The following is a 24816-nucleotide window of genomic DNA, read 5'->3' as shown; positions in this document are numbered from 1 at the left end:
GCATTATGTTGTTCTAACAATTGAATAAAATAAAAAGATAATACTATGTCAGGGATACTTTTTAATTAAACTTGTCCTTAGTAATCCTCAAAGGTGGGTGTGAGGTTCGATATTATGGCATCTGATTGCAGAACTTGTTTCTCTTAATATGTGGTTACCAGGTTATCAAAATCCTATACTACTAATTCAGGAAAATATACTTTAACATATACTTTCTAGTACGAAATGTTCCTCTTGAATAAAGTACCTTGAAATCAAAAACCTTACAAAAGAAGAGGATATCTCCACAAAAACGATGGATGATAGAAACCATGGGATACATAGGTGTCCCAATTGTGACTGCAATCCTTTATAACCCATAAAAATGGCTAGAAATGTGTTTTACAAACCGATTTAAAGGTGTGAGATCACAAAGTTAATCATATACATAAAAAAAATACGCATGAAATTCCTCAATAAAAATGAGAGAAAGCTTTCAGAGTATAAATGTGTACCAGTATCCTTATGAACAAACTTACATTTCCTGAAATGGGGTCATAGAAGCGTTGTATTAGCTGGATACAGGTGGACTTTCCACAGCCAGATGACCCCACCAGAGCAATTGTCTGTCCGCAGTCAACCTTAAGAGAGACACCTTGCAAGACTTTTACATCTGGTCGGGATGGGTAGTTGAAGTGAACATCCTCTAGCTCTGTCAACACCATAAATATATTGATAAAATGACAGAGTACTCTAGAAAAAAAAGTTTTGTCAAACATTTAATGCATAACTGATAAACATCACATAAAAAAGAAATTCCTTTGTTCTAAGCACTGATACACCTAAGGAGGGACAAGAAAAAATTTGTATCTTAATTTGTCATATTCTTCCATGTCATTTCCATTATATGGTTGAGAAAAATATCACAAGAGCAAATACATTTGGCTAAGAGGATTTCATGCTATTTTGCATTTTATATATGCAGAAAATCCCCATTCATATTTGGAGTCTTCTACAGAACATCTTTTTACATGGAGGACTAAACCCCTCTAGCTGTACCTTTCACTCAAGGCATTTTAGATTAGGGTTTTCTAATTAAAAACACAAATTACAAAATTTTTCATACTTGTTTGCTGCTTTTTGCATTGCAGAAACAGCACCAGGAACAGATGAAGAATAGCCTTGTATGCTCATATCCACTCTCTTGCTGTTATGCATAATGCACTGAATCCAGAGCCCCTATTCAAAATCAACCCCACAAACCTTTCTGTGATTTCTCCTAACCACTTCTGTGCCCCGATTCCATCCTTCCAAAGGGTAGGGAGTGGTGGGATGACAAAGTGAGGTTGCTAGTGAAAGAGAAAGGAGAGGTATATTGGCAGTACTTAGAGGGAAGGAGTGCAAATGATGGGGAGAGATATAAGATAAGGTAAAGAAGGTGCAAGAGTTGCAAAAGAAGGCAAGAGAGTAAACTTTAGGGAGAATAAGAGGTTTTGGAAGAATTTCAGAAGTGTGTGAAAACAAGAGAACAAATGGGAAAATTAGTGGAGGGGGCAAAACAGTGAGGGGTAAAAGGTACTGTTGAGGTAAGGAAGAGATAGAGTGAGTATTCTGAAAGACTGCCAAATGCATCTGATAATAGGGTGGCAGATATATGGGGTCTTGGTTAGGTGGTATGCGAAGTGAGAGAGTGATGGAGAGCAGTTTGGTGGAGAGAAGTGGTGGTGAAAGCCTTGCATGAGATAAAATATGGCAAGACGGCTGGAATGGATGGTACTGCAGTTGAATTTCTGAAGAAAGTGGTTGACTGTGTTCTTGATTAGTCAAGTTAGGATTTTCTGTATATGTGAGGGCCTTAGGATTTGTGGAATGCATGCATAGTGCCAAAAGGGGGATAAAGGTGTGTTTAAACTACAGAGTTTTAAGCTTGTTGATTGTACCTGATAAGTTGTATGGGAGAATGGTGACAGAGGGTGAGGGTATGTACATAGCATCAGACTGGGGAGGAACAATGAGGTGTCAGAAGTTGTAGGGGATGTGTGGATTAGTTGTTTGCTTTAAAGAATGTATGCAAGAAATACTTAAACACAAAATTATCTGTATACAGTATTTGCAGATCTGGAAGAAGCACATGATAGGGTTGATAGAGATGCCTCATGGAAGGGGTTAAGAATATATGGTGTGGGAGGAAAGCTGCTAGAAAAAATGAAAAGTTTTAATCAAGGGTGGAAGGCATACGTATGCACAGGAAAAGAGGAAAGTGAGCGGTTCCAAGTGAAGGCTGACATGTGGTGGGGATGTGTGGTGTCACCATGATCTTTTTTTAGTGGACGAGAAAGAGTGAATTGGAAAGACATGGTTAACAGGTGGTGATGTCCTATCAATCGACTGAACCAAGGCATAAGAAGTGACTAAGGGGAAAACCATGGAAAGGTCTATAGGGCTTATTATGAGTAGAGGGTTATAATTTTGATATATTAAACATGACAGCAAGATTATGGAACTAAGTGAATGTGGCCTTTCTTCATTTGTTCTTGGCGCTACCTTGCTACATCAGGAAATGGCGAGTGTGTGTGAAAAAAAGAATTTATATCCTCAAACTTTACCAATTACTCCCTTTACTGTTGCAAGACTCTCTCCATCTGAACTTGTAGGATCAATGGCTGACTTCCTTTCGACAATATCAAATATAGAAGCAGCTGCTCCTCTGGCAACATTGAAGGCTTCCAAGTAGGGTGCTGCTTGACCAACATTCATTGCTCCCATCAAAACACTGAAGAACACCTGGAATTAGAGAGCAAATCACTTCTAAGGTACATTCAAAATTTCTTTAATCTGTTTATCTATATATGCATCTATCATAATTAGCTGGTGTTACGGGGCTATGCTTCTAAGAGGGTACACTGTGATTGAAAAGTCACATTTGGCAAGTTGTATTGTTGAAAGTAGAGTCTTTTCACAGAACTTATGCCTCCAAATAAGTCTATACTTCCCTACGACCAGAAATAGTGCAGCCTTGGACTGCAGTTTAAAAAGAAGTCCTGGGTAATCATATATGTATACCTATACATGAATTATCATTAACTTCATTTCTAATTCATTAGGATGGACCAAGTGCATACAATCTCTCAGGTCACTCAAAAGCATTCCCAGCATATTTCCTATGCATTCGAGTCAAGCACATGCTTCAAAAGTAACAAATACTTCTTACTTTTTGCTTTGCACACTAAGATTATCTGTCAACAAAGTACTTCAATTCCATCCAATCATGTATAATTAATCCAGAATCTTCATTGAAAATATTTCCAGCCCTAATTAATTCATTCACTACATCAACCCATCCAACTATCTTTCTCTTCACCTACCTGACTTTCAAGGATCCTTTAGAGGTACTCTTTTGTGAGATAAGAAAAAGAGCATGCCATTATTTTGAAATACTTGAGTATCAAGAAATTTTTTTTCTGCCTTCACAAGTTAGTGAAATAACGGCCTGATTTGCACACATAATGTCTCCAACTTTTATGTAACAGTAGAATGTTTTGATATCAAAGTCTACCATCCAAAGACATCCCCCACAGAATGCTTCATGATGTACCTTAGCAGCTTCAAATGCCTTGATTCAGTGCCATGACAGAATATCAACCCCATACATCACATTCCTTCAATTCTTTCTATACAACACATACTTTTCATTCTTCTGAGCATACATGCCCCATCTCCCTAAAGTCGTATCTAAGTCATTCTTCCATCACTTTCTTAGTCTTCCCATCCCAGTTACTTCCTTTACTTACAACACATACAGCAGATCCTCTTTGTCAGTCTCTCTTCACTCATCCGCTCCATAATTTTGCCTGAACCATTTTATCACACCCTGGTCATTCTCTCAATAGGACTATTGGATCCACCTTTGCGTACTAGTGATATGTAAGAGCTATTCTTGGGCATACAGAAATATGCAACACTTGGTACATTACTTCTTAGAACCCTACTTAGTTAAGGTTAAAAAATGTCAGCATTCACCAATAAACCACAAAGTATTCTATTCTCAACTTAATTTTTTGGCATATCCAATCAAAAATAAAATGCAACTTACAATGATGAGATTGGATGGATCATAGGAGCCTCTACCTTGCCGAGATTCAAGAATAAGGCCTATTCCATAGTAGAAAGCCAAAGAATATGCTGCATAGATGATGAGCCACATTAGCCCCAAACCAATACCTGTCACCAGACCTCGCTTCACTCCAGCTTTTTTTGCATGGACCAAATTTTCTTCATACCTACAGCATAAGAAATATATATCAAAATAATTAAAACATTTTCTTAATGGTAAGTGATATCTGATAAAAAGTACAAATGAGATACTATTTACTTAATGGTTTAACAGACATCAAAACATATATAAGATCAGCAAGAGATTATAGCAAACATTTTTTGCAGAGCACATAAATTGGGTATTGAACATCCATAAGTAATATAAAAGTTTTCAAGTAATGAAAGTGCTTACAATGAGCTTCTAAAGGTATAAATTTATAGAAAGATGGCATCAAATACATAAAGATTATGAGCATTACACAAAATTAAGTTATGAGGGATAAACAATAAAAAATTACGTATGAAATTTTAAGAGACAGTTTAATTTCCTCCAAACTGGTAAATACTTTCCCTTGTTTCCTCTTTTTCTCTTTCATTAACTTCTTTATATTTCAATGGTTTCCTCTTTTTCTCTTTCCATTAACCTCTTCACATTTCAAACTCTTTATATCGTAATTAAGACCCAGCCTTGATGTGAACTTTGTCATTGATGTCCCTATGATTGTATAATTTGTTTAAGGATAGGGTGGTTAAGGAGGTAAATGCAAGAGTTTTGGAGAGAGGGGCGAGTATTCAGTCTGTTGGGATGGGAGGGTCTGGGAAGTGAGTCAGTTGTTGTTCACCGATGATACAGCTCTAGTTTGGAAAAGTGTGTGAAAAGAGAAAGTTGAGAATAAATGTGAATAAAAGCAAGGTTATTAGGTTCATTGGGGTTGAGGGACAAGTTGACCAAGATATAAGTTTGAATGGAGAAAAACTGGAGGAAGTGAAGCGTTTTAGATATCTGGGAGTGGATCTGGCAGCGGATGGAACCATGGAAGCGGAAGTGGATCATAGGGTGGGGGAGGGGGCGAAAATCCTGGGAGCCTTGAAGAATGTGTGGAAGTCGAGAACATTATCTCGGAAAGCAAAAATGGGTATGTTTGAAGGAATAGTGGTTCCAACAATGTTGTATGGTTGCGAGGCGTGGGCTATGGATAGAGTGGTGCGCAGGAGGATGGATGTGCTGGAAATGAGATGTTTGAGGACAATGTGTGGTGTGAGGTGGTTTGATCGAGTAAGTAACGTAAGGGTAAGAGAGATGTGTGGAAATAAAAAGAGCGTGGTTGAGAGAGCAGAAGAGGGTGTTTTGAAATGGTTTGGGCACATGGAGAGAATGAGTGAGGAAAGATTGACCAAGAGGATATATGTGTCGGAGGTGGAGGGAACGAGGAGAAGAGGGAGACCAAATTGGAGGTGGAAAGATGGAGTGAAAAAGATTTTGTGTGATCGGGGCCTGAACATGCAGGAGGGTGAAAGGAGGGCAAGGAATAGAGTGAATTGGAGCGATGTGGTATACCGCGGTTGACGTGCTTTCAGTGGATTGAATCAAGGCATGTGAAGCGTCTGGGGTAAACCATGGAAAGCTGTGTAGGTATGTATATTTGCGTGTGTGGACGTATGTATATACATGTGTATGGGGGTGGGTTGGGCCATTTCTTTCGTCTGTTTCCTTGCGCTACCTCGCAAACGCAGGAGACAGCGACAAAGCAAAAAAAAAAAAAAGAAAAAAAAAAGTTTAAATGGGGAAAAATTGGAGGAAGTGAAGTGTTTTGGATATCTGGGAGTGGATTTCGCAGCAGATTCAAGTAAGGTAAGAGAGATGTGTGGAAATAAAGAGTATGGTTGAGATAGCAGAAGGTGGTGTGTTGAAATGGCTAGGACATATGGAGAGAATGAGTGAGGAAAGTTTGACAAAGAGGATATATGTGTCAGAGGTGTGTTGAAATGGCTAGGACATATGGAGAGAATGAGTGAGGAAAGTTTGACAAAGAGGATATATGTGTCAGAGGTGGAGGGAACAAGAAGCGGGAGGCCAAACTGGAGGTGGAAGGATGGAGTGAAAAAGATTTTGAGCAATTGGGGCCTGAACGTACAGGAGGGTGAAAGGCGTGCAAGGAATAGAGTGAATTGGAATGATGTGGTATACTGGGGTCGATGTTCTGTCAGTGGACTGAACCAAAGTATATGAAGTGTTTGAGGTAAACCATGGGAAGGTCTGTGGGGCCTGGATGGGGATTGGGAGCTGTGGTTTCAGTGTATTACACATGACAGCTAGAGACTGAATGAGAACGGATGTGACCTGTTTTATCCTTTCCGGGCACTACCTCGCTGAAAAGGGGGGTATGCTATTTCCTGTGTGGCAGGGTAGCAACAGGAAAGGATGAAGACAAGCAAGTATGAATATGTATGTTTGTATATATGTATATGCCCATGTATGTATATGTGTGTATATATATATGTATATGTATGGGCTTATGTATATGTATGTGTATATGAGTGGTTGGGCCATTCTTTGCCAGTTTCCTGGTGCTACCTTGCTGACACAGGAAACAGCAATTAAGTATGATATATCTAAATATGATTATTTATTTATTTATTTTTTTATTTATTTTGCTTTGTCGCCGTCTCCCGCGTTAGCGAGGTAGTGCAAGGAAACAGACGAAAGAATGGCCCAACCCGCCCACATACACATGTATATACACACACGTCCACTCACGCAAATATACATACCTATACATCTCAATGTACACACATATATATACACACACAGACATATACATATATACACATCTAAATATGATATATATCTAATAATTTCCTATCTAAATTTTTCCTGAAATTCAAGCAGAAAATATTTATGAACTAGTTATTTTCTGAGCTAAGTTTTCTTATAATTCTAAATATCAGCATACCTTTGTACCTCTCTATCTTCCCCACCAAAAGCTACAACAGTCCGAATGGCTGAGATCACTTCCTCTGCTATGCTGCCAGCTCTCGCATATTCTTTCATTTCTACAGAAGTCAAATTGGATTGAACCTGAAATGACATAATATCACTTGACAAAGAAGAATCAACTAATACTAATACACTAGTATATCATAAACAATTGCTTCTCTAAGTGAGACAGCATGGACAACAAAGAACACCCTCACTTACAGATAGTAAAACTGGTAAAAATAAAATGCATACACCCGCTTCACACTTTAACAGCCTCTACCAAGGGTTCCCCTACCCCCATCAAAGACAACAGTGACAAAATGTGTACACACCATGAAGACTAGAAAAGCAACTGCCCTTCCATCCCAGTCTTAAACTCCACTGCACTAGACATACAGCTATCTGAAACTGGACTTTCCAGGAATGTACAAGCTACTTTCTTGTCTGCATTCTGGACATAATCCATCTCTCCAACATCAGAAATACTGATTCAACATATCACAAGATTTTTCAAGCATAAGATGTAACTTCCATAGTAAAGACACAGAACACATACACTCAACTGTATTGCTATCATCCAACACTGACATAACAAAACTTCATCATACTTCATCCTTAGTTCTGTTCCGTGGATGTAGCCGGCTTCCAGGGTGCTGTGGGAGCCCTACAAAGGGGATCCTCAGGCTGGAACATAACTAAGTGTACTTGATTGCAATTCTATTATCAATTAATAGAAAATTAGTCTCTTGTGTAATCTAACTATGGTGACAGGTGCAAAGTCACTCTCACACCCCCTTTAATACAAAAATTCCTGCAGTATTTTCAAGGTTCCTGCCCAATATTACTACCGACCACTTCTACCTAATGTGTCTACCTAATGTTCCAGTCTACTACTTCTACCTAATACTCCCACCAAATGTTCCTACCAATTACTTTTACCTAATGCTCCTGTTTAAAGCTCCTAACTATCACTTCTATTACTCCAATCATCTTGCCAAAAGGCAGGGCAAATGCATAGTGCTCACCCCAGGAAAATCTACGAGTTATGAAGAATGAGCCAGGTGAGTTAGGTGTTATCAAGTGCTATGTGTAACAAGGAGAGATTGTATGTTTGTGTACAGAAAGTCAACAGTCCACATATGGGTGAGGCAGAATAAAAGAAAGCTACCTGGGTCAAAGTAGTGCAACTAGACAACCACTGAAGTGCTGCCTCACTAAACATCCATCACTAACCTTCCCGGTACCCAGGTGGTAAATATCAGTAATATACCTCCTTGGTTAGCAACTGTCTACCAACTACTACTACCTATATCTTAATCTATCTAAATCTCAAAAAAACAAACTGATCTAGGTACTAACCTTTGCAATAACCCCAGTGGTTATTCCTAGAAGTGGGAACACTGAGAGAATAATCAAGGTTAACTCCCATCCGTGAACGAAGGCATTGATAAGAGAAGCTAAAAATATTGTCATAAAGAACAAAAACATGCCCACTTTCTCTCCAATTCCTTCTTGTAACTTGTTCAGGTCCCTGAAAATGATAAAAGAAAAATATGAGGATACACAGAAATATACCTACTCCATAACACTTGTTTGTTTAAATCTGTAATTGATAAATTGTTAATAAGATTAGCTCTGATGATGGTAATTATCTTTTGTGTGTTTGGATGTTAGATGGAAAATCAACTTAATAAAGATGAGATTATATATGCTGTAAGGGCTGCATTACATCAGGTAACACCTAAAATGCTCAGAAAATCATTACGCAGCCTGGTGCAAAACCATTTATACAGCTGATTAAGATAAGCAAAGCAGTTCTCATGATTATCACATATCACTCTTCACCAATTAAAGGATTGAACACCAGAGGTCACAGGATGATTTACAGCTGATCCAAAGGGAGCACTTCACAGGTATATAGATCAAAAACAATGTTTGCTAAATTAATGTCATTATCCCTCTCACTTGAATAAAGGTCTAAGTGCTGCCATTAAGCTGAAGCTGTAACATTTGTGATGTTTATAACAAGCAAATACACCTTGAGAAGCTTAGGACAACAGACCAAAGGGGCTTGTGAAGCTTTAAATTTTATAAAGCACTCAAAGTCCAAAGTTCCTCAGAGATACTGAAGTGAAAATTCACTTTGTTTACTTCGTTTCACATAATCTAAGCTTTAAAACTCATGACTTCCAGGATCAAGGTAGAATTTATCTCAAGAATTACTTTTTTTTCTTACGTAGGAAACTCTAGTCATGGACAAGTCTACATCAAGGCTGGGCCTTAACTGAAATACAGAGAAGTTAAAAAGGGAAAATATTTACAAATTCTGGAGGATGTGAAAAACCTGTCTTTTAAAATAAGCCAGGTCACAGTTACTGCTAAAGAGATGAGAGGGGTAGAGAATTCTGAAGCTTACAGGTGTATGGATAGAAACAGTCATCAAAACATCCCACCCTTGAATTGTTAATAGTCACACAGTAATCATGTAATGCAGCAGCTTGGCAAGTATAGCATGGTCTAGCTAGTGGTGGAAGCACACAAGCAGCATGCTCTCAGAAGCAAAAGTCAAAGTAATACCTACAGAAGAGGACAAAGTGAACCAATACTATGGCATAAGACAAGTTCTTTAGTTAGCCTGGGAGAGTTTATAAGTTGGACTGCTTTCAACCCCACTCTGTCAAGTAAGGATGCAAGGCTAGAACCATCCAAGATGTGAGAACAGTACATTGCACAAGGACAGATCAATCCTTTGTATAAACTGAGCAACTATTCAGATGAAAAAAATTTTACCTCTACAAAAGGACTCTTTGGTTCTTTGAGGAACACTGAGAATTTCCATAAAGTGGGGCTTCCTAGATAGAGTGGATATTACAGTAATACCAAGTATGTTTATTAAGTTAAGAGGTGGAATTAAAGAACAGTCGCAGGCAAAAGGAAAGTTGTGAGGAATTTTCAATAGAAAGATGTTTTGAAACTGGGTCTTGAATGCATTAAACTTAACTGGATTTCTTTTACTTCACTTCGATATTCTATCTGAGTTTATTGAAGAAGATGTAACAAGACAAGATGCAGAACAAGAGTGAGGAGCAAAACTGAAGGATGAGAAGGAATGTAATGCTGGGTTGTCAGCATAAGAGTGCATTTGGTCATATGTTGAAGAAATCATTGATAGAAATTAGAAAAAGTGTAGGAGACAGGAGAGAACCTTGAGGGTCACCACTGTTGATGGAGAAAGAGGGAGAAGCTGATCCATCAACAACCATAACAATAGGTCGGCCAGAGAGGAAGCTAGACATGGAGCAGAGTGAGGAAGGGAAGCCAGAGGGGAGCTTTGAGGTGAGACCCTGATGTCACACCCTGTCAAAAGCTTTGAATATATCATGGGCAACTACATATGGCAACTATATTGCTTTCAAAATGTGCATTTTTGAGGTAAATTGGCCTAGATGAAGAGCACACTGCTTTGTTATAGTAATACAAGGGATGGGGTTAGGTTACTTACTACTTAACACAGTCATATGCATTTAGGATGCTGGACCCAATCAATTCAGTATGATTGATGAGAATTTGCTGACCAACTGCTTGAGGAACATACAGCCATTTTGTCAGAGATGCCTGTAAGTTATTTTCTCAGGCACAGTATAACCATGGCAGCTTACTCAATCACCCAAGAGGAAAAATTCCATTCCAACTTACTCAGTAACTCTGCTGGCAAAATCATTTGTTTGATGGGTGTCAAACCAACCTATCTCTTGTCTAAGGATGCTCTGCAAAAACAGTCCTCGAAGTCTGTACACCTGCAAGTCAAATAAATGTAATCAATTCAGGATAATTAAGACTACATTAAGATAATCACATAACATCTGATAACTTGGTGTCTACATAATTCATTTAGTGGTCCAGGGACAGTCAAGTGTAATTCTTAAGGGTTCTTTAAGAATTTTCTCCTGTATCAACACTTTTAATGTTGCACAGAACATAGGTTGGAGCATGATAACTATATCAAAGCTAAAAATATAGATATTTTGAAGGACTGAAAAACATTTTTGAAGACAGAGTAGCTCATGTGGTGTGATTAAGATGAGAGGGCATGTGGAATGAGGAACTGCTGAAGAGTTTGGCTCAAGTTCCTCAAGAAAAAGGGTGACTTTCTTTCACTGTACAGTCAAGTTACTCAATGCTTGTATAGCCTTATATATACATACATATATTCATACAAATATAACAAAGCTGCAACCCACCAAAAGAGAGCACCAAGAACAATCATCAGGTAAATCCAGCACACAAACACTCACAACCTACACTGTAAAACAAAGATTCTCCCAATGAATGGTTTGGAAATGTCTTAGGAGTAAACCCAAGGGTTGGTGAAAGGAAAAGAGCTTAGGAAGGAGAAGCACTACTCCTAATGCAGGAGTTGCGGGAGTTTGTGACAGAGTGCAAGGAAGTAAATTCTTGATTGATACGGGTAAAACTGAAAGTGAGTGGCATGAGATGGTGAGCTGTGTGCTGAAAAAGGACTGATCGGGAATACCTGGTTTAAAAAGGATATACGGAAATGTATGTATGTGATCAGGAGAGATTGTCAGCAGGCATTATTGGATTACAAACTGTTAGGTGTGTAAAAGAAAGACTTTTGGATGTAGATGTGTCGAGAGGGGCAGCTGGTGGGATGTCTGATCATTCTCTTGTGGAGGTGAGGGTGAAAATTTGAGGTTTTCAAAAGAGAGGAAAGAAAGTTAGGGAAAGGTTAGTGGTGATAGTAAAATGGACTTGTGCAACAAAATACCTGGATATATTGAGTGTAAATGGCAAAAGGTGAAAGGAAATGAAGAAAGTGGAGTGGGTGAAGGAATGTGTGGTATTTAGGGAAGCATGTGGCAAGTGAAAGGTGGGAGAAGGGCAGATAGGGAACAGTAGTGAGTGGTGAGATGAAGTCAAAAGTTGCTAGTGAAAGAGAAAAGAGGCATTTGAGTGGCACTTACTGGGAAGGAGTGCAAATGATTAGATGTATAAGAGAAAGCAGCAGGAGGTCAAGAGGAAGGTGGACAGGTTGAAAAAGAGAGTAAACGTAAGTTGGGGTGAGCAAGTATCAGTAAACTTTAGGGAGAATGAGATGCTTTGGAAGGAGGTAAATAAAGAGCAGAAGACAACAGAACAAATAGGAACAGTGGTGAAGGAGGCAGAAGGGGAAGTGATAACAGGTAAATGTGCTTAATGATAGAATGGTAGATGTAGGGTATTTTGGTAGGGGTTGTATGAGAAGTAAGAAAGTCATAAGAAGTCATAAGAAAGGGGGTGACTATGTTGTTGATTGATTGGCAAGGATTTTCAATGTATGTATGGAGCAAGGTGAGGGGCCTGAGGATTGGCAGAATGCATAAAGAGTGCCACTGTATAAAGGTATGTGGATTAAAGAGGAATGTTCAAACTACAGAGGTATAAGTTTGAGTATACTGGTAAGTTGTAAGGAAGAGTATCGACTTAGAGGGGTGAAGGCATGTACAGAACATCAGACTCGGGAGGAAGAGTGTGGTTTCAGAAGTAGCAGAGGATGAAAGGATCAGGTGTCTGCTTTAAAGAATGCGCAAGAAAAATGCTTAAAAAAATAGATTTGAATGTGGAATCTATGGATCTGGAGAAGGAATATGATAGGCCTAATAAGAGATGCTTTGTGGAAGGTCTTAAGAATCCATGGTGAGGGAGGAAAGCTACCAGAAGCAGTTTCACAGTGACATTTGCTTTCTCAAATCACAGACATACAAAATTTACTCTGTCTTGTTGGTTATTTGCTTCTTTGAGTAGCTAATGTGCCACTTTCTTACAAAGCATGCACTTCCTTATGTAAATGCTCCACTACTTTGGCTTCTGTTTTGAAATGCTACTGTTCTACAAGCACTGCCACATTTGTTCCCTCCACTACTTTGAAAGTAATAATGAATTTTTTCCAAGCTACATCCATATTGTTTTTATCAACGACATCATCCCAGGATTACCTGTCCGGGCAATGTGATAACCCTTTAACACTGAATGTCTAAAACCTGGAATTTTTTTGCGACTTTCATGTTGACCATCATTATAGGTTATGATGAAATTTACCTTAAGTGATTTGCTGGTAATCACTTTTAGAAAAGTCTTCTCCCACTTAAAGATTACAAATGAGATCTTCTGTGGGCAGAACTAAAATTAATATTGTCTCATTGTGAGTAGGTTTCTTAACTAATTGTGTTAGGGCATTCTCAAGCAAATTTAGGTAGAACCTATGCCACATACTACTGGTAACGGATTCTCCTCATTAATTATCAGCATGTTAAATCTCCCTTTATGATTGAATCTTGTTCACTTCAAATTTCTACTAACTGATCACAGAGTATTTCATTTACCTCTATTGATAGGAGGGGTCTTTAAACTAATCCTACTGTTATTTTCTTTCAAAGTATGTCTTTAATTTCAACAAAAATAGAAATAATTTTATCAGCAGCAACAATATTTTTCAGTATGGGATTAAGATTAGATTTCACAAAGAGCAAGATCCCTCCACTGTCTTTACTTTCCTTATCACTGTTGAACAGTGTAACCAGGAAGCACATATTTGGCAACAAAATCTCTATCTTCAATATCTAATCAAGATTCCAAACTGCAAATTATGTAATTCTATTACAAAGCAATTGTTTCAAACTAAAAAATTTTCTAAAAATGTTTCATGCATTAATATACAGTATTTTGATATATAACTCAGACTTTTCATCATCGGCACGTATGTGTGTGTAGCAATGAGAAAAGGAAACCTGACAGTAACCTCAAAATGACCCGTCCTGGTCTCCACCAGCCTTTTTCTTGGCCCCCACTTGTAAATTTGCACATACCTGCCCTAGCTTGCCCTTACTCCTACCTGCTTCAGTTTTAACAGGAGGCAAATAAAAGATGTCACTATATCCTCCTATCTCCTCCATACCCAAGACTACATGAGATATGGCCACTCTCTAGGAATTTTCCATTACCTGCCCCATTCTATTCTCCTCTTCACAAACCTGCCACTTATGTTACTTATACTCCTGATCCTACCTAACCCCTGCCTCTAAATGTAAGCCATGCTCCTTAGCTTGAATCCTCCTCTTCATATTCATGCCTTTTAAGTACCTAAACAGTCTTTATCTATTGGAAAAAGATCCCAATATTTTGTATAAAACTCTTCGAAGGTGAACTTTCCCTATTCCATTCCAGTGGGGACTGTCCCTAATGTGCAAGCTTCTATAATGAATAAAATGGTCCCATAAATTTTTATAGAAGATAGAGGATAGAAGAGATATAGGAAAGTAGGAAAAGGGAGAGTTTGGGGGTTTGAAGGATATTATCACTGGTATTGTGTTGGCACATTTTCAGATGTTAGGGATTTTCTTGTGTAGCCATTTATAGTTAAAGATATCAATAAATGATTAGACTGCAAATGGGTCATAGAGTTTTATGTGAAAGTTCAGTATTTTGTAAGTCTGCACCACAAGTTACCTGAATTCTTAAGTGCACTATTCAGTAGGTTGTTAGGGTTTGTAGCATGAGTTAACTAAATTCTTAATTCCACCACTTATCAGTAGGAATGAAAAATGGCTGGGCAGTTGTTTCTGGATGAATTCTATACAGGTTTTTCATGACTTTCCTGTTTAGGGGTGAGACTGGTGTGTGGCTGATATTTTGGTAGAATCTCATGAGTATGTTTGTGTTCTTTGGAAGAAAAGGCTTCATTGAAATCAATCAGGAGTGCTTCGTGAGTGAAAGGGCTGCACTTGTGTGATAAGTGTGGATCATATTTATCATGCACCAAGTTGGTTGCTATGAGACTTATGATCCACTGTGTTAGGGAAGGAGTACCAATTTTCTGTTTGTCTTTCAGTGGCGGTGATGTTTGCAATTTGGATTTGTTCTCCGATTTCCAGTGATGAAAGTGGTTGTGTCTGAGTTGGTTTCTTTGCTTTATGAGGTGTGTAACTTGTGGGGAGGAATTTGGATTGCACTTCTTACAGTGCCCTTGTAGTATGCTGGCTTGGTTAGATATGTTAATGAAAAGTGTGAATGCATGTTCTAAAGATGAGAAATCTACACTGAAAAGTTCTGAAGGTTATATCTATGCATTTTGTGAAGGTTGGCCAGTCTCCAGTGTTTTGGACTGTGGGTGATTTATGGTGGAAATACACAAAAAGTTCAATATGAATGGAGCTATTGATATCACTGTAAGTGCTGATGTTCTTTTATAGAAGTAGTTTTGTTTGGCGTTTTTTTATATAGCATAATTTCCCAGTGCCTTTTATTATCCAAGGATAACCCCCAACATTTTAGTCATTGCCACAGATAGATAGATATACAGGTGGATAGATAGAGGAACAGACAGAGAGACACATGCTACTGCATTTTGGATGAGTGAAAAGTTAAGGTTGCATCATCATCATCACTGGATTTATTATCAATCAACCTTACTTGTCAAGGTAAACAACTAAGCCCTTTTACCTATATTCACAATATACCTGTCCCTCTGCAGCATAGTTCATGGATGTCACAAGTATGTAGCCCATGACCATTTGGACTGCACCTATGATGATTGTTCCAACACCAAATCTCACAACTTCTTGAAAAAAGTCATCGACTCCTAAGAAAGACATCAAGTCATCTTCAATTCTGCAAATCATAAAGAAAATATTAGCATCCACATTTCAACAATGAAAAGCACATTATGAACATAAATGTCATACAGACCTGAGAAATCTATTATCTACTTTCTACATCAGATTGATACAAATCAATAACAAAATCATATATTATCTATAATATTCATAAGAATACTTCATGATAAAAAAGTATACAAACTGAACTCTGAAAATGTTAACTGAATTTTGAGAAATCTTCCAAAGTTCTGTAAAGCTCAGAATGGCAAAGTCATTCAGAAACTAAGCATAATGAATGTGTTGTTTATGGTGCCCTAATATAAAATTGCTCATCTGTCTGCATCATTTTGTCTTTTCCCACATTCAAAGTAGGATTGGATTGGATTATAAAATCTATATTGGACATATGAAGAGAATGAGTGAGGAAAGATTGACAAAGGCAGGACAGTAAAAAATCACCAGCATCATAAAACACCAAGTGGTAAGTACACTAATTGCTCCACCATAGTGTATAAGGGATTTGGTATACTTTTACAAATCTTTTTTAATTTTTCTGCTAACAGAAACTGAAAAGCGTACATTGATTTGAGCATTTCACTAACTCGAATCACAGATAACAGAGGTTTTACTGTATATCATGTTGTAAGACAGAGAATAATATCTCCTCCATAAATGCCAATTTTCCATAATTTTGTCTTTATGCAGGCAAAAAAGCAAAATGGCATGAAAAAAAATGGCAGTGGACAGTAGTCTTAAAATCAAGTGCATTCTCATATTAACTTTCTTTAACTGGCAAAGGAATTAAATAATGACACAGAAGGGTGAAGGGTGGTGAACTTCAAGTGTCAGTTCCTCTGAGATATTATGTTGTCTGTTTCTGACACTACCTAACAAAGGTGGAAACAAAAAATCAAAATGAAGGCATATAGTGGGTCTAAATGTAAAAGAGTGGATCATGAGAGAAGTGGACCAAGCAGAAGATGGTATTCTTATACATCATTTTAAAATTCTAAGATTATAAAGTACATTATCTGGGAAAAAACTAAATTCAACTGAAATGGTTGTTTGTGAATTTTAGTATCATTAACTTAAGCAAAAATTGGCATAAATTTACTCACTCCTCCAGTGTTTGATTTTCCCAGTAAGGATACTGGTTGACTAACTGTGGATACTGGCTGACTAAAGATGTTAAGTTGGTCTCATTATTGATGCTGTTCCTCATGTCATTATAAACAAATGCATTTGTGACATCTCCAAAGAGAATGAACAGTGCTGGCATACAGATTCCTGCCAATACAGCTGCCAGGATCCCAGTAATCATCGACCATTTTTCACAAGAGCTTGCATACCTGAACTGGAAAAAATAATGAAAATTCTATAATTCACAAGTACGATTATGCTCTAACTATAAGAAACCAAATGCATACTTCAACTGATACTAAAAACTTAATAGATCAATCCAGATTTTATCACTTTTCTTCAACTACCACCGTTCTCATTACATATACTATACCACAGCAATATGATGGCATCATGTATCCTCCAGTCTGTAACTATGTATATGATTATTATGAGTTTTTCCTAGGCGTGATTTCATTCTACATATATCGGTACAAATCAAACACTAAGGTATTTTACATGACATGCAGGAGATCAGAGCGAAGTATTCTTTCTCTCCTATGCCCATAGAGAATCCATCTATCATTTTATATCTCAGATGCCCATTCCCTCTGGGAACTCCCATTAAGGGAACAGGCTGTCCCTTAATCCTTTCTCCACTTCCATACTTACACCTCTACCCTTCATTATTCTATTAAGAGGCCCCAGTGACTCTTCTACCTTATCTGACTTCTACCTTACGAGACTCTCCCCCTTATCTCTCATTCCACATCAACTTACCAAAGATAGCTACTAGATACATAAATATTGTCACCTCTTCCATTCACTCTTCCCCTTATCTATTACACTTTCTTCTCTCACTGTATAGGGCTTTGAAAAATCCATACTTCTGCTATGTTTCCCTTCAAAATAATTACTTTACTTTTACTTGCATTTACCTTCAACTGCCTTTACCTACACACATCATAAAACACAATTAAAACCTTCTGCAACTCCTCTTTACTCTAAGCAAACAGCACAGTATCATCGGCAAATGGGCTTGTCGCTAGCCATTGTACCTCATCACTACACTCCATCTCTAAAACCCTTTTCCTAGTTTAGCTTTCATCTATCTTATCACTCCATCCATGCATAGGTTAAAAGCCATGATGACTTCACACAATCTAGCGTAACATCCACATGTGTACCAAAACCAGCAAGTTTACTTCATCCAACCTTTTACTACCCTTTGTAATCTGCTCACCTTCCACCTTTCGCATGCCACATGCATCTCTTGCACATGCCAGCACTGCTTCCCTTAATACCTTCCATTATTCACCTATTCCCATCGCTTAATCTACCCTCGCCTCATTTGAAGATTAACCATCATGATATATTCTTTCTTCAGAGAGGTAAGCTATGAAATTCTCTTTCTCCCTTTGGTCTCCCCTCCTCCTGTAACTTTCCTACCTTTAATAGTCAGGTCTACAAACCTGCAGAGCCCTAATGAATTTTTACTCCCTTTTTTCTCATTCTATTCCATTCACCAGAGATGGCCTTTGACTGGGACATGTTTTACCTATGCACCATTGGTAACTGCAAAAATTAGTCTTTGATGCATATCACTAGTCACTTCAAGCCACTCATTCATACTACTATTTCCTCTTTCCACTTACTATCATTAGAAGAGCCCTTTGGGAAAAGCAGCAAAACAAAATGAATGATCTGGTATTTACCACTTGAAACACAGGAACTGGAGGCAACTGATTTTCCTTTTTTTCTTCTTTATCATTTACACCCTTTTCTTTTGCTTTCTTCTTTTTCCCATCATTTTTCTTATTGTCATCTCTGAAAGAAAATACATAAATTAGAGGCAACATCTCCCTAACATGTTCATGAAACGCTTTTCCTTTCTCAAGTACATTAATGAAATACATTATGTCAAACAAAGACTATTGTTCCTAGCTAGAACAAATTCATGAGAAATATACAATAACAATGATGGCACAAGGGAGGCCTAGAAGAACAAAACCCAAGATGAAACAATATTAGCTTCTTGAACTTCATCTGATATGGCAACTTAAAAAATACCATAAACACTCGATACTTACAGTGAAGTTAAGGAAATCTTACAAAAAATCAACAAAACTTATTCTATGAACCTATTGCAAAATGCATCATAAAACCAACTGAAAAATGCATTATATCATCAACTTATCTGTCTATCATTATCCCTCTGAAAAATCCAATCAAGATGGTGGCCACAAGTCTCCACTCTCTGTCCTTACATGCCTCCCTCACATACACCATTCCAAGTAAAGCTAAAGAAGGAGTAGCACAACTCCTAAAGCAGGAATCATGGGAGTGTGTGCAAGAATGAAAGAAAGTGAATTTTAGATTTATGTGGGTAAAACTAAAAGTGGAAGGCAAGAGATGGGTGATTATAGGTGCTTATGCAACTGACCATGAGAAGAAAAAGATCATGAGAGGTAAATGTTTTGGGTGCAGTTAAGTAACTTACGCAGTTTTGATGTACCAAGGTAAGTAATGCGGCAGTTGAGCGAATAATCGTAGTGCATGGGATATTCAGCATTATGAATGGAAATTGTGAAGAGCTTGTGGAGTTGTATGCTACAAAAAGGCTGGTGATTGGGAATATTTGCTTTAAAAGAAGGATTTTTTTTTTTTTGTCGCTGTCTCCCACGTTTGCAAGGTAGTGCAAGGAAACAGACGAAAGAAATGGCCCAACCCACCCCATACACATGTATATACATACGTCCACACATGCAAATATACATACCTACACAGCTTTCCATGGTTTACACCAGACGCTTCACATGCCCTGATTCAATCCACTGACAGCACGTCAACCCCGGTATACCACATCGATCCAATTCACTCTATTCCTTGCCCTCCTTTCACCCTCCTGCATGTTCAGGCCCCGATCACACAAAATCTTTTTCACTCCATCTTTCCACCTCCAATTTGGTCTCCCACTTCTCCTCGTTCCCTCCACCTCCGACACATATATCCTCTTGGTCAATCTTTCCTCACTCATTCTCTCCATGTGCCCAAACCATTTCAAAACACCCTCTTCTGCTCTCTCAACCACGCTCTTTTTATTTCCACACATCTCTCTTACCCTTACGTTACTTACTCGATCAAACCACCTCACACCACACATTGTCCTCAAACATCTCATTTCCAGCACATCCACCCTCCTGCGCACAACTCTATCCATAGCCCACGCCTCGCAACCATACAACATTGTTGAAACGACTATTCCTTCAAACATACCCATTTTTGCTTTCTGAGATAATGTTCTCGACTTCCACACATTCTTCAAGGCTCCCAGGATTTTCGCCCCCTCCCCCACCCTATGATCCACTTCTGCTTCCATGGTTCCATTCGTTGCCAGATCCACTCCCAGATATCTAAAACACTTTACTTCCTCCAGTTTTTCTCCATTCAAACTTACCTCCCAATTGACCTGACCCTCAACCCTACTGTACCTAATTACCTTGCTCTTATTCACATTTACTCTTAACTTTCTTCTTTCACACACTTTACCAAACTCAGTCACCAGCTTCTGCAGTTTCTCACATGAATCAGCCACCAGCGCTGTATCATCAGCGAACAACAACTGACTCACTTCCCAAGCTCTCTCATCCCCAACAGACTTCATACTTGCCCCTCTTTCCAAAATTCTTGCATTCACCTCCCTAACAACCCCATCCATAAACAAATTAAACAACCATGGAGACATCACACACCTCTGCCGCAAACCTACATTCACTGAGAACCAATCACTTTCCTCTCTTCCTAAACGTACACATGCTTTACATCCTCGATAAAAACTTTTCACTGCTTCTAACAACTTGCCTCCCACACCATATATTCTTAATACCTTCCACAGAGCATCTCTATCAACTCTGTCATATGCCTTCTCCAGATCCATAAATGCTACATACAAATCCATTTGCTTTTCTAAGTATTTCTCACATACATTCTTCAAAGCAAACACCTGATCCACACATCCTCTACCACTTCTGAAACCACACTGCTCTTCCCCAATCTGATGCTCTGTACATGCCTTCACCCTCTCAATCAATACCCTCCCATATAATTTACCAGGAATACTCAACAAACTTATACCTCTGTAATTTGAGCACTCACTCTTATCCCCTTTGCCTTTGTACAATGGCACTATGCACGCATTCTGCCAATCCTCAGGCACCTCACCATGAGTCATACATACATTAAATAACCTTACCAGCCAGTCAACAATACAGTCACCCCCTTTTTTAATAAATTCCACTGCAATACCATCCAAACCTGCTGCCTTGCCGGCTTTCATCTTCCGCAAAGCTTTTACTACCTCTTCTCTGTTTACCAAATCATTTTCCCTAACCCTCTCATTTTGCACACCACCTCGACCAAAACACCCTATATCTGCCACTCTATCATCAAACACATTCAACAAACCTTCAAAATACTCACTCCATCTCCTTCTCACATCACCACTACTTGTTATCACCTTCCCATTTGCGCCCTTCACTGAAGTTCCCATTTGCTCCCTTGTCTTACGCACTTTATTTACCTCCTTCCAGAACATCTTTTTATTCTCCCTAAAATTTAATGATACTCTCTCACCCCAACTCTCATTTGCCCTCTTTTTCACCTCTTGCACCTTTCTCTTGACCTCCTGTCTCTTTCTTTTATACATCTCCCACTCAATTGCATTTTTTCCCTGCAAAAATCGTCCAAATGCCTCTCTCTTCTCTTTCACTAATAATCTTACTTCTTCATCCCACCACTCACTACCCTTTCTAATCAACCCACCTCCCACTCTTCTCATGCCACAAGCATCTTTTGCGCAATCCATCACTGATTCCCTAAATACATCCCATTCCTCCCCACTCCCCTTACTTCCATTGTTCTCACCTCTCACCTTTTTCCATTCTGTACTCAGTCTCTCCTGTTACTTCCTCACACAAGTCTCCTTCCCAAGCTCACTTACTCTCACCACCCTCTTCACCCCAACATTCACTCTTCTTTTCTGAAAACCCATACAAATCTTCACCTTAGCCTCCACAAGATAATGATCAGACATCCCTCCAGTTGCACCTCTCAGCACATTAACATCCAAAAGTCTCTCTTTCGCGCGCCTGTCAATTAACACGTAATCCAATAACGCTCTCTGGCCATCTCTCCTACTTACATACGTATACTTATGTATATCTCGCTTTTTAAAACAGGTATTCCCAATCAATCAATCAATGGGAAACAGAAGAAGGAGTCACGCGGGGAGTGCTCATCCTCCTCGAAGGCTCAGACTGGGGTGTCTAAATGTGTGTGGATGTAACCAAGATGTGAAAAAAGGAGAGATAGGTAGTATGTTTGAGGAAAGGAACCTGGATGTTTTGGCTCTTGGTGAAACGAAGCTCAAGGGTAAAGGGGAAGAGTGGTTTGGGAATGTCTTGGGAGTAAAGTCAGGGGTTAGTGAGAGGACAAGAGCAAGGGAAGGAGTAGCAGTACTCCTGAAACAGGAGTTGTGGGAGTATGTGATAGAATGTAAGAAAGTAAATTCTCGATTAATATGGGTAAAACTGAAAGTTGCTGGAGAGAGATGGGTGATTATTGGTGCATATGCACCTGGGCATGAGAAGAAAGATCATGAGAGGCAAGTGTTTTGGGAGCAGCTGAATGAGTGTGTTAGTGGTTTTGATGCATGAGACCGGGTTATAGTGATGGGTGATTTGAATGCAAAGGTGAGTAATGTGGCAGTTGAGGGAATAATTGGTATACATGGGGTGTTCAATGTTGTAAATGGAAATGGTGAAGAGCTTGTAGATTTATGTGCTGAAAAAGGACTGGTGATTGGGAATACCTGGTTTAAAAAGAAGGATATACTTAAGTATACATGGAAATTGTTAAGCTTGTGGATTTGAGAGAGGATTTTTTTAAAAGAATGATGATTGGGAATACCTACTTTCATAAGAGGGATATACTCAAGTATATGTATGTGACTAGGAGAGATGGTCAGCAGGCATTAATAGATTATGTTTAACTGATAGGCATGTTACAGAGACTTCTGGATGTAAATGTGCTGAGAGGGGCAGCCAGTGGGATGTCTCTTCACTTCCTTGTGGAGGCAATGGTGAAGATTTGTAGATTTTTTGAAAAAGAGGAAACAATGAAGGGAAGAGGAGAGTGGAGAAAGTGAGCGAGTTTGGAAAGGAGACTTGTGTAGAGAAATACCAGGAGACTCAGAATGTAGAATGGCAAAAGGAGAGAGCAAATGAAGAGAGGGGAGTGGAAAAAGGAATGGGATGCATATAGGGGAGCAGTGATGGCATGTGCAAGAGATGCATGTGGCATGAGAAAGGTGGGACATGTGCAGATTAGAGAGGGTAGTGAGTGGTGGGATGAAGAAGTAAAGTTGCAAGTGAAAAAGACAGGAATTTTAGCGATAGTTAATGGGAAGAATCGCAAATGATTGTGTAATGCATAGGCGGCAAGGCTATTATAATGGTTCTGCAGGGTTGAGGGACAAGACAGTTGGGATTCAGGTTTGAATGGAGAAAAATTGGAGGAAGAGAAGTGTTTTAGATATCTGGGAGTGGACTTAGCAGCAAATGGAACGTGGAAGTGGAAGTGAGTCATAGGGTGGGAGAGGGGTAGAAGGTTCTGGGGGTGATAAAGAATGTGTGGAGAGTGCGTTATCCTAAAGAGCAAAAATGGGTATGGTTGAAGGAATAGCAGTTCCAACAATATTCTATGGTTGTGAGGCATGGGATGGAGGGAGTTGTATAGAGGAGGGTGGACATGTTGGAAATGAAATTTGCGAGGACAGTATGTGGTGTGAGGTGGTTTGATCGAGTAAGTAATGAAAGGGCAAGAGAGATGTGTGGTAATAAAAAGATTGTAGTTGAGAGAGCAGAAGAGGGTGTGTTGAAATGGTATGGACATATGGATAGAATGAGTGAGGAAAGATTGACAAAGAGGATATGTGTGTCAGAGGTGGAGGAAACAAGAAGTGGGAGACCAAATTGGAGGTGGAAGGATGGAGTGAAAAAGATTTTAAGCGACTGATGCCCAAACATACAGGGGGGGTGAAAGGCGTGCAGGGAATAGAGTGAACTGGAACGATGTGGTATACCGAGGCCGACGTGCTGTTTGTTAATGGATTGAATCAGGGCATGTGAAGCGTTAGGGGTAAACCATGGAAAGGTCTGTGGGGCCTGGATAAGGAAAGGGAGCTGTGGTTTCAGTGCATTACACATGACAGCTAGAGACTGAGTGTGAACGAATGTGGCCTTTTTTGTCTTTTCCTGGCACTACCTCGCTGGGAGGGGGGGAATGCTATTTCATGTGTGGCGGGGTGGCGACGAAATGGATGAAGGCAGCAAGTATGGACATGTACATGTGTGTATATGTCTGTGTATGTATGTATACGTTGAAATATGCATGTATATGTGCATGCATGGGCGTTTATGTATATAGAAGTGTATGTGGGTGGGTTAGGCCATTCGTCGTCTGTTTCATTGTGCTACCTCGCTGATGCAGGAGACTGCGATTAAATGAATACACACACACACACACACACACACATATATATATATATATATATATATATATATATATATATATATATATATTCTTTCGTCTGTTTCCTTGCGCTACCTCGCAAACGCGGGAGACAGCGACAAAAAAAAAAATATATTCTAAGAATACGAGGAGTATTAGAACTCCCATTACTCCTTATATTCTTCCTCCACCTACACTTCCCATGTATTCGCAGCGTGTCGTAAAAGGTGACTAAAAGGGGAGGGAGCGGGGGGGGGGGGGGGTTGTAAATCCTCCCCTACAGTTTTTACTTTTCCAAGGGAACAGAAAAGGGTGCCAAGTGAGGATTCTCCCTCTTAGGCTCAGTCCTGTTCTAAACGCAACTCGCTAATGCGGGAAATGGCAAATATATATATATATATATATATATATATATATATA

At 39.0% G+C, this 24816-nt stretch overlaps 1 protein-coding gene across 1 annotated transcript in view; it reads right to left on the bottom strand.

Annotated features, from left to right (window-relative positions):
- The window catches only part of LOC139749670 (ATP-dependent translocase ABCB1-like), a 103976-nt gene that overhangs the window by 60011 nt on the left and 19149 nt on the right, over positions 1-24816 (bottom strand). The window contains exons 3-11 of the mRNA XM_071663835.1: positions 18543-18654; positions 16827-17062; positions 15571-15721; positions 10751-10851; positions 8414-8585; positions 7029-7153; positions 4073-4259; positions 2586-2763; positions 519-691 (exon numbers count right to left, since the gene is read on the bottom strand). Of these exons, the coding sequence (XP_071519936.1) occupies positions 519-691; positions 2586-2763; positions 4073-4259; positions 7029-7153; positions 8414-8585; positions 10751-10851; positions 15571-15721; positions 16827-17062; positions 18543-18654 (1435 nt within the window). The remainder of the gene's footprint in view (positions 1-518; positions 692-2585; positions 2764-4072; positions 4260-7028; positions 7154-8413; positions 8586-10750; positions 10852-15570; positions 15722-16826; positions 17063-18542; positions 18655-24816) is intronic.

Source organism: Panulirus ornatus, chromosome 8 (genome assembly GCF_036320965.1).
Source record: "Panulirus ornatus isolate Po-2019 chromosome 8, ASM3632096v1, whole genome shotgun sequence".
NCBI lineage: Eukaryota > Metazoa > Arthropoda > Malacostraca > Decapoda > Palinuridae > Panulirus > Panulirus ornatus.
This window is presented reverse-complemented; position numbering and strand designations above follow the sequence as displayed.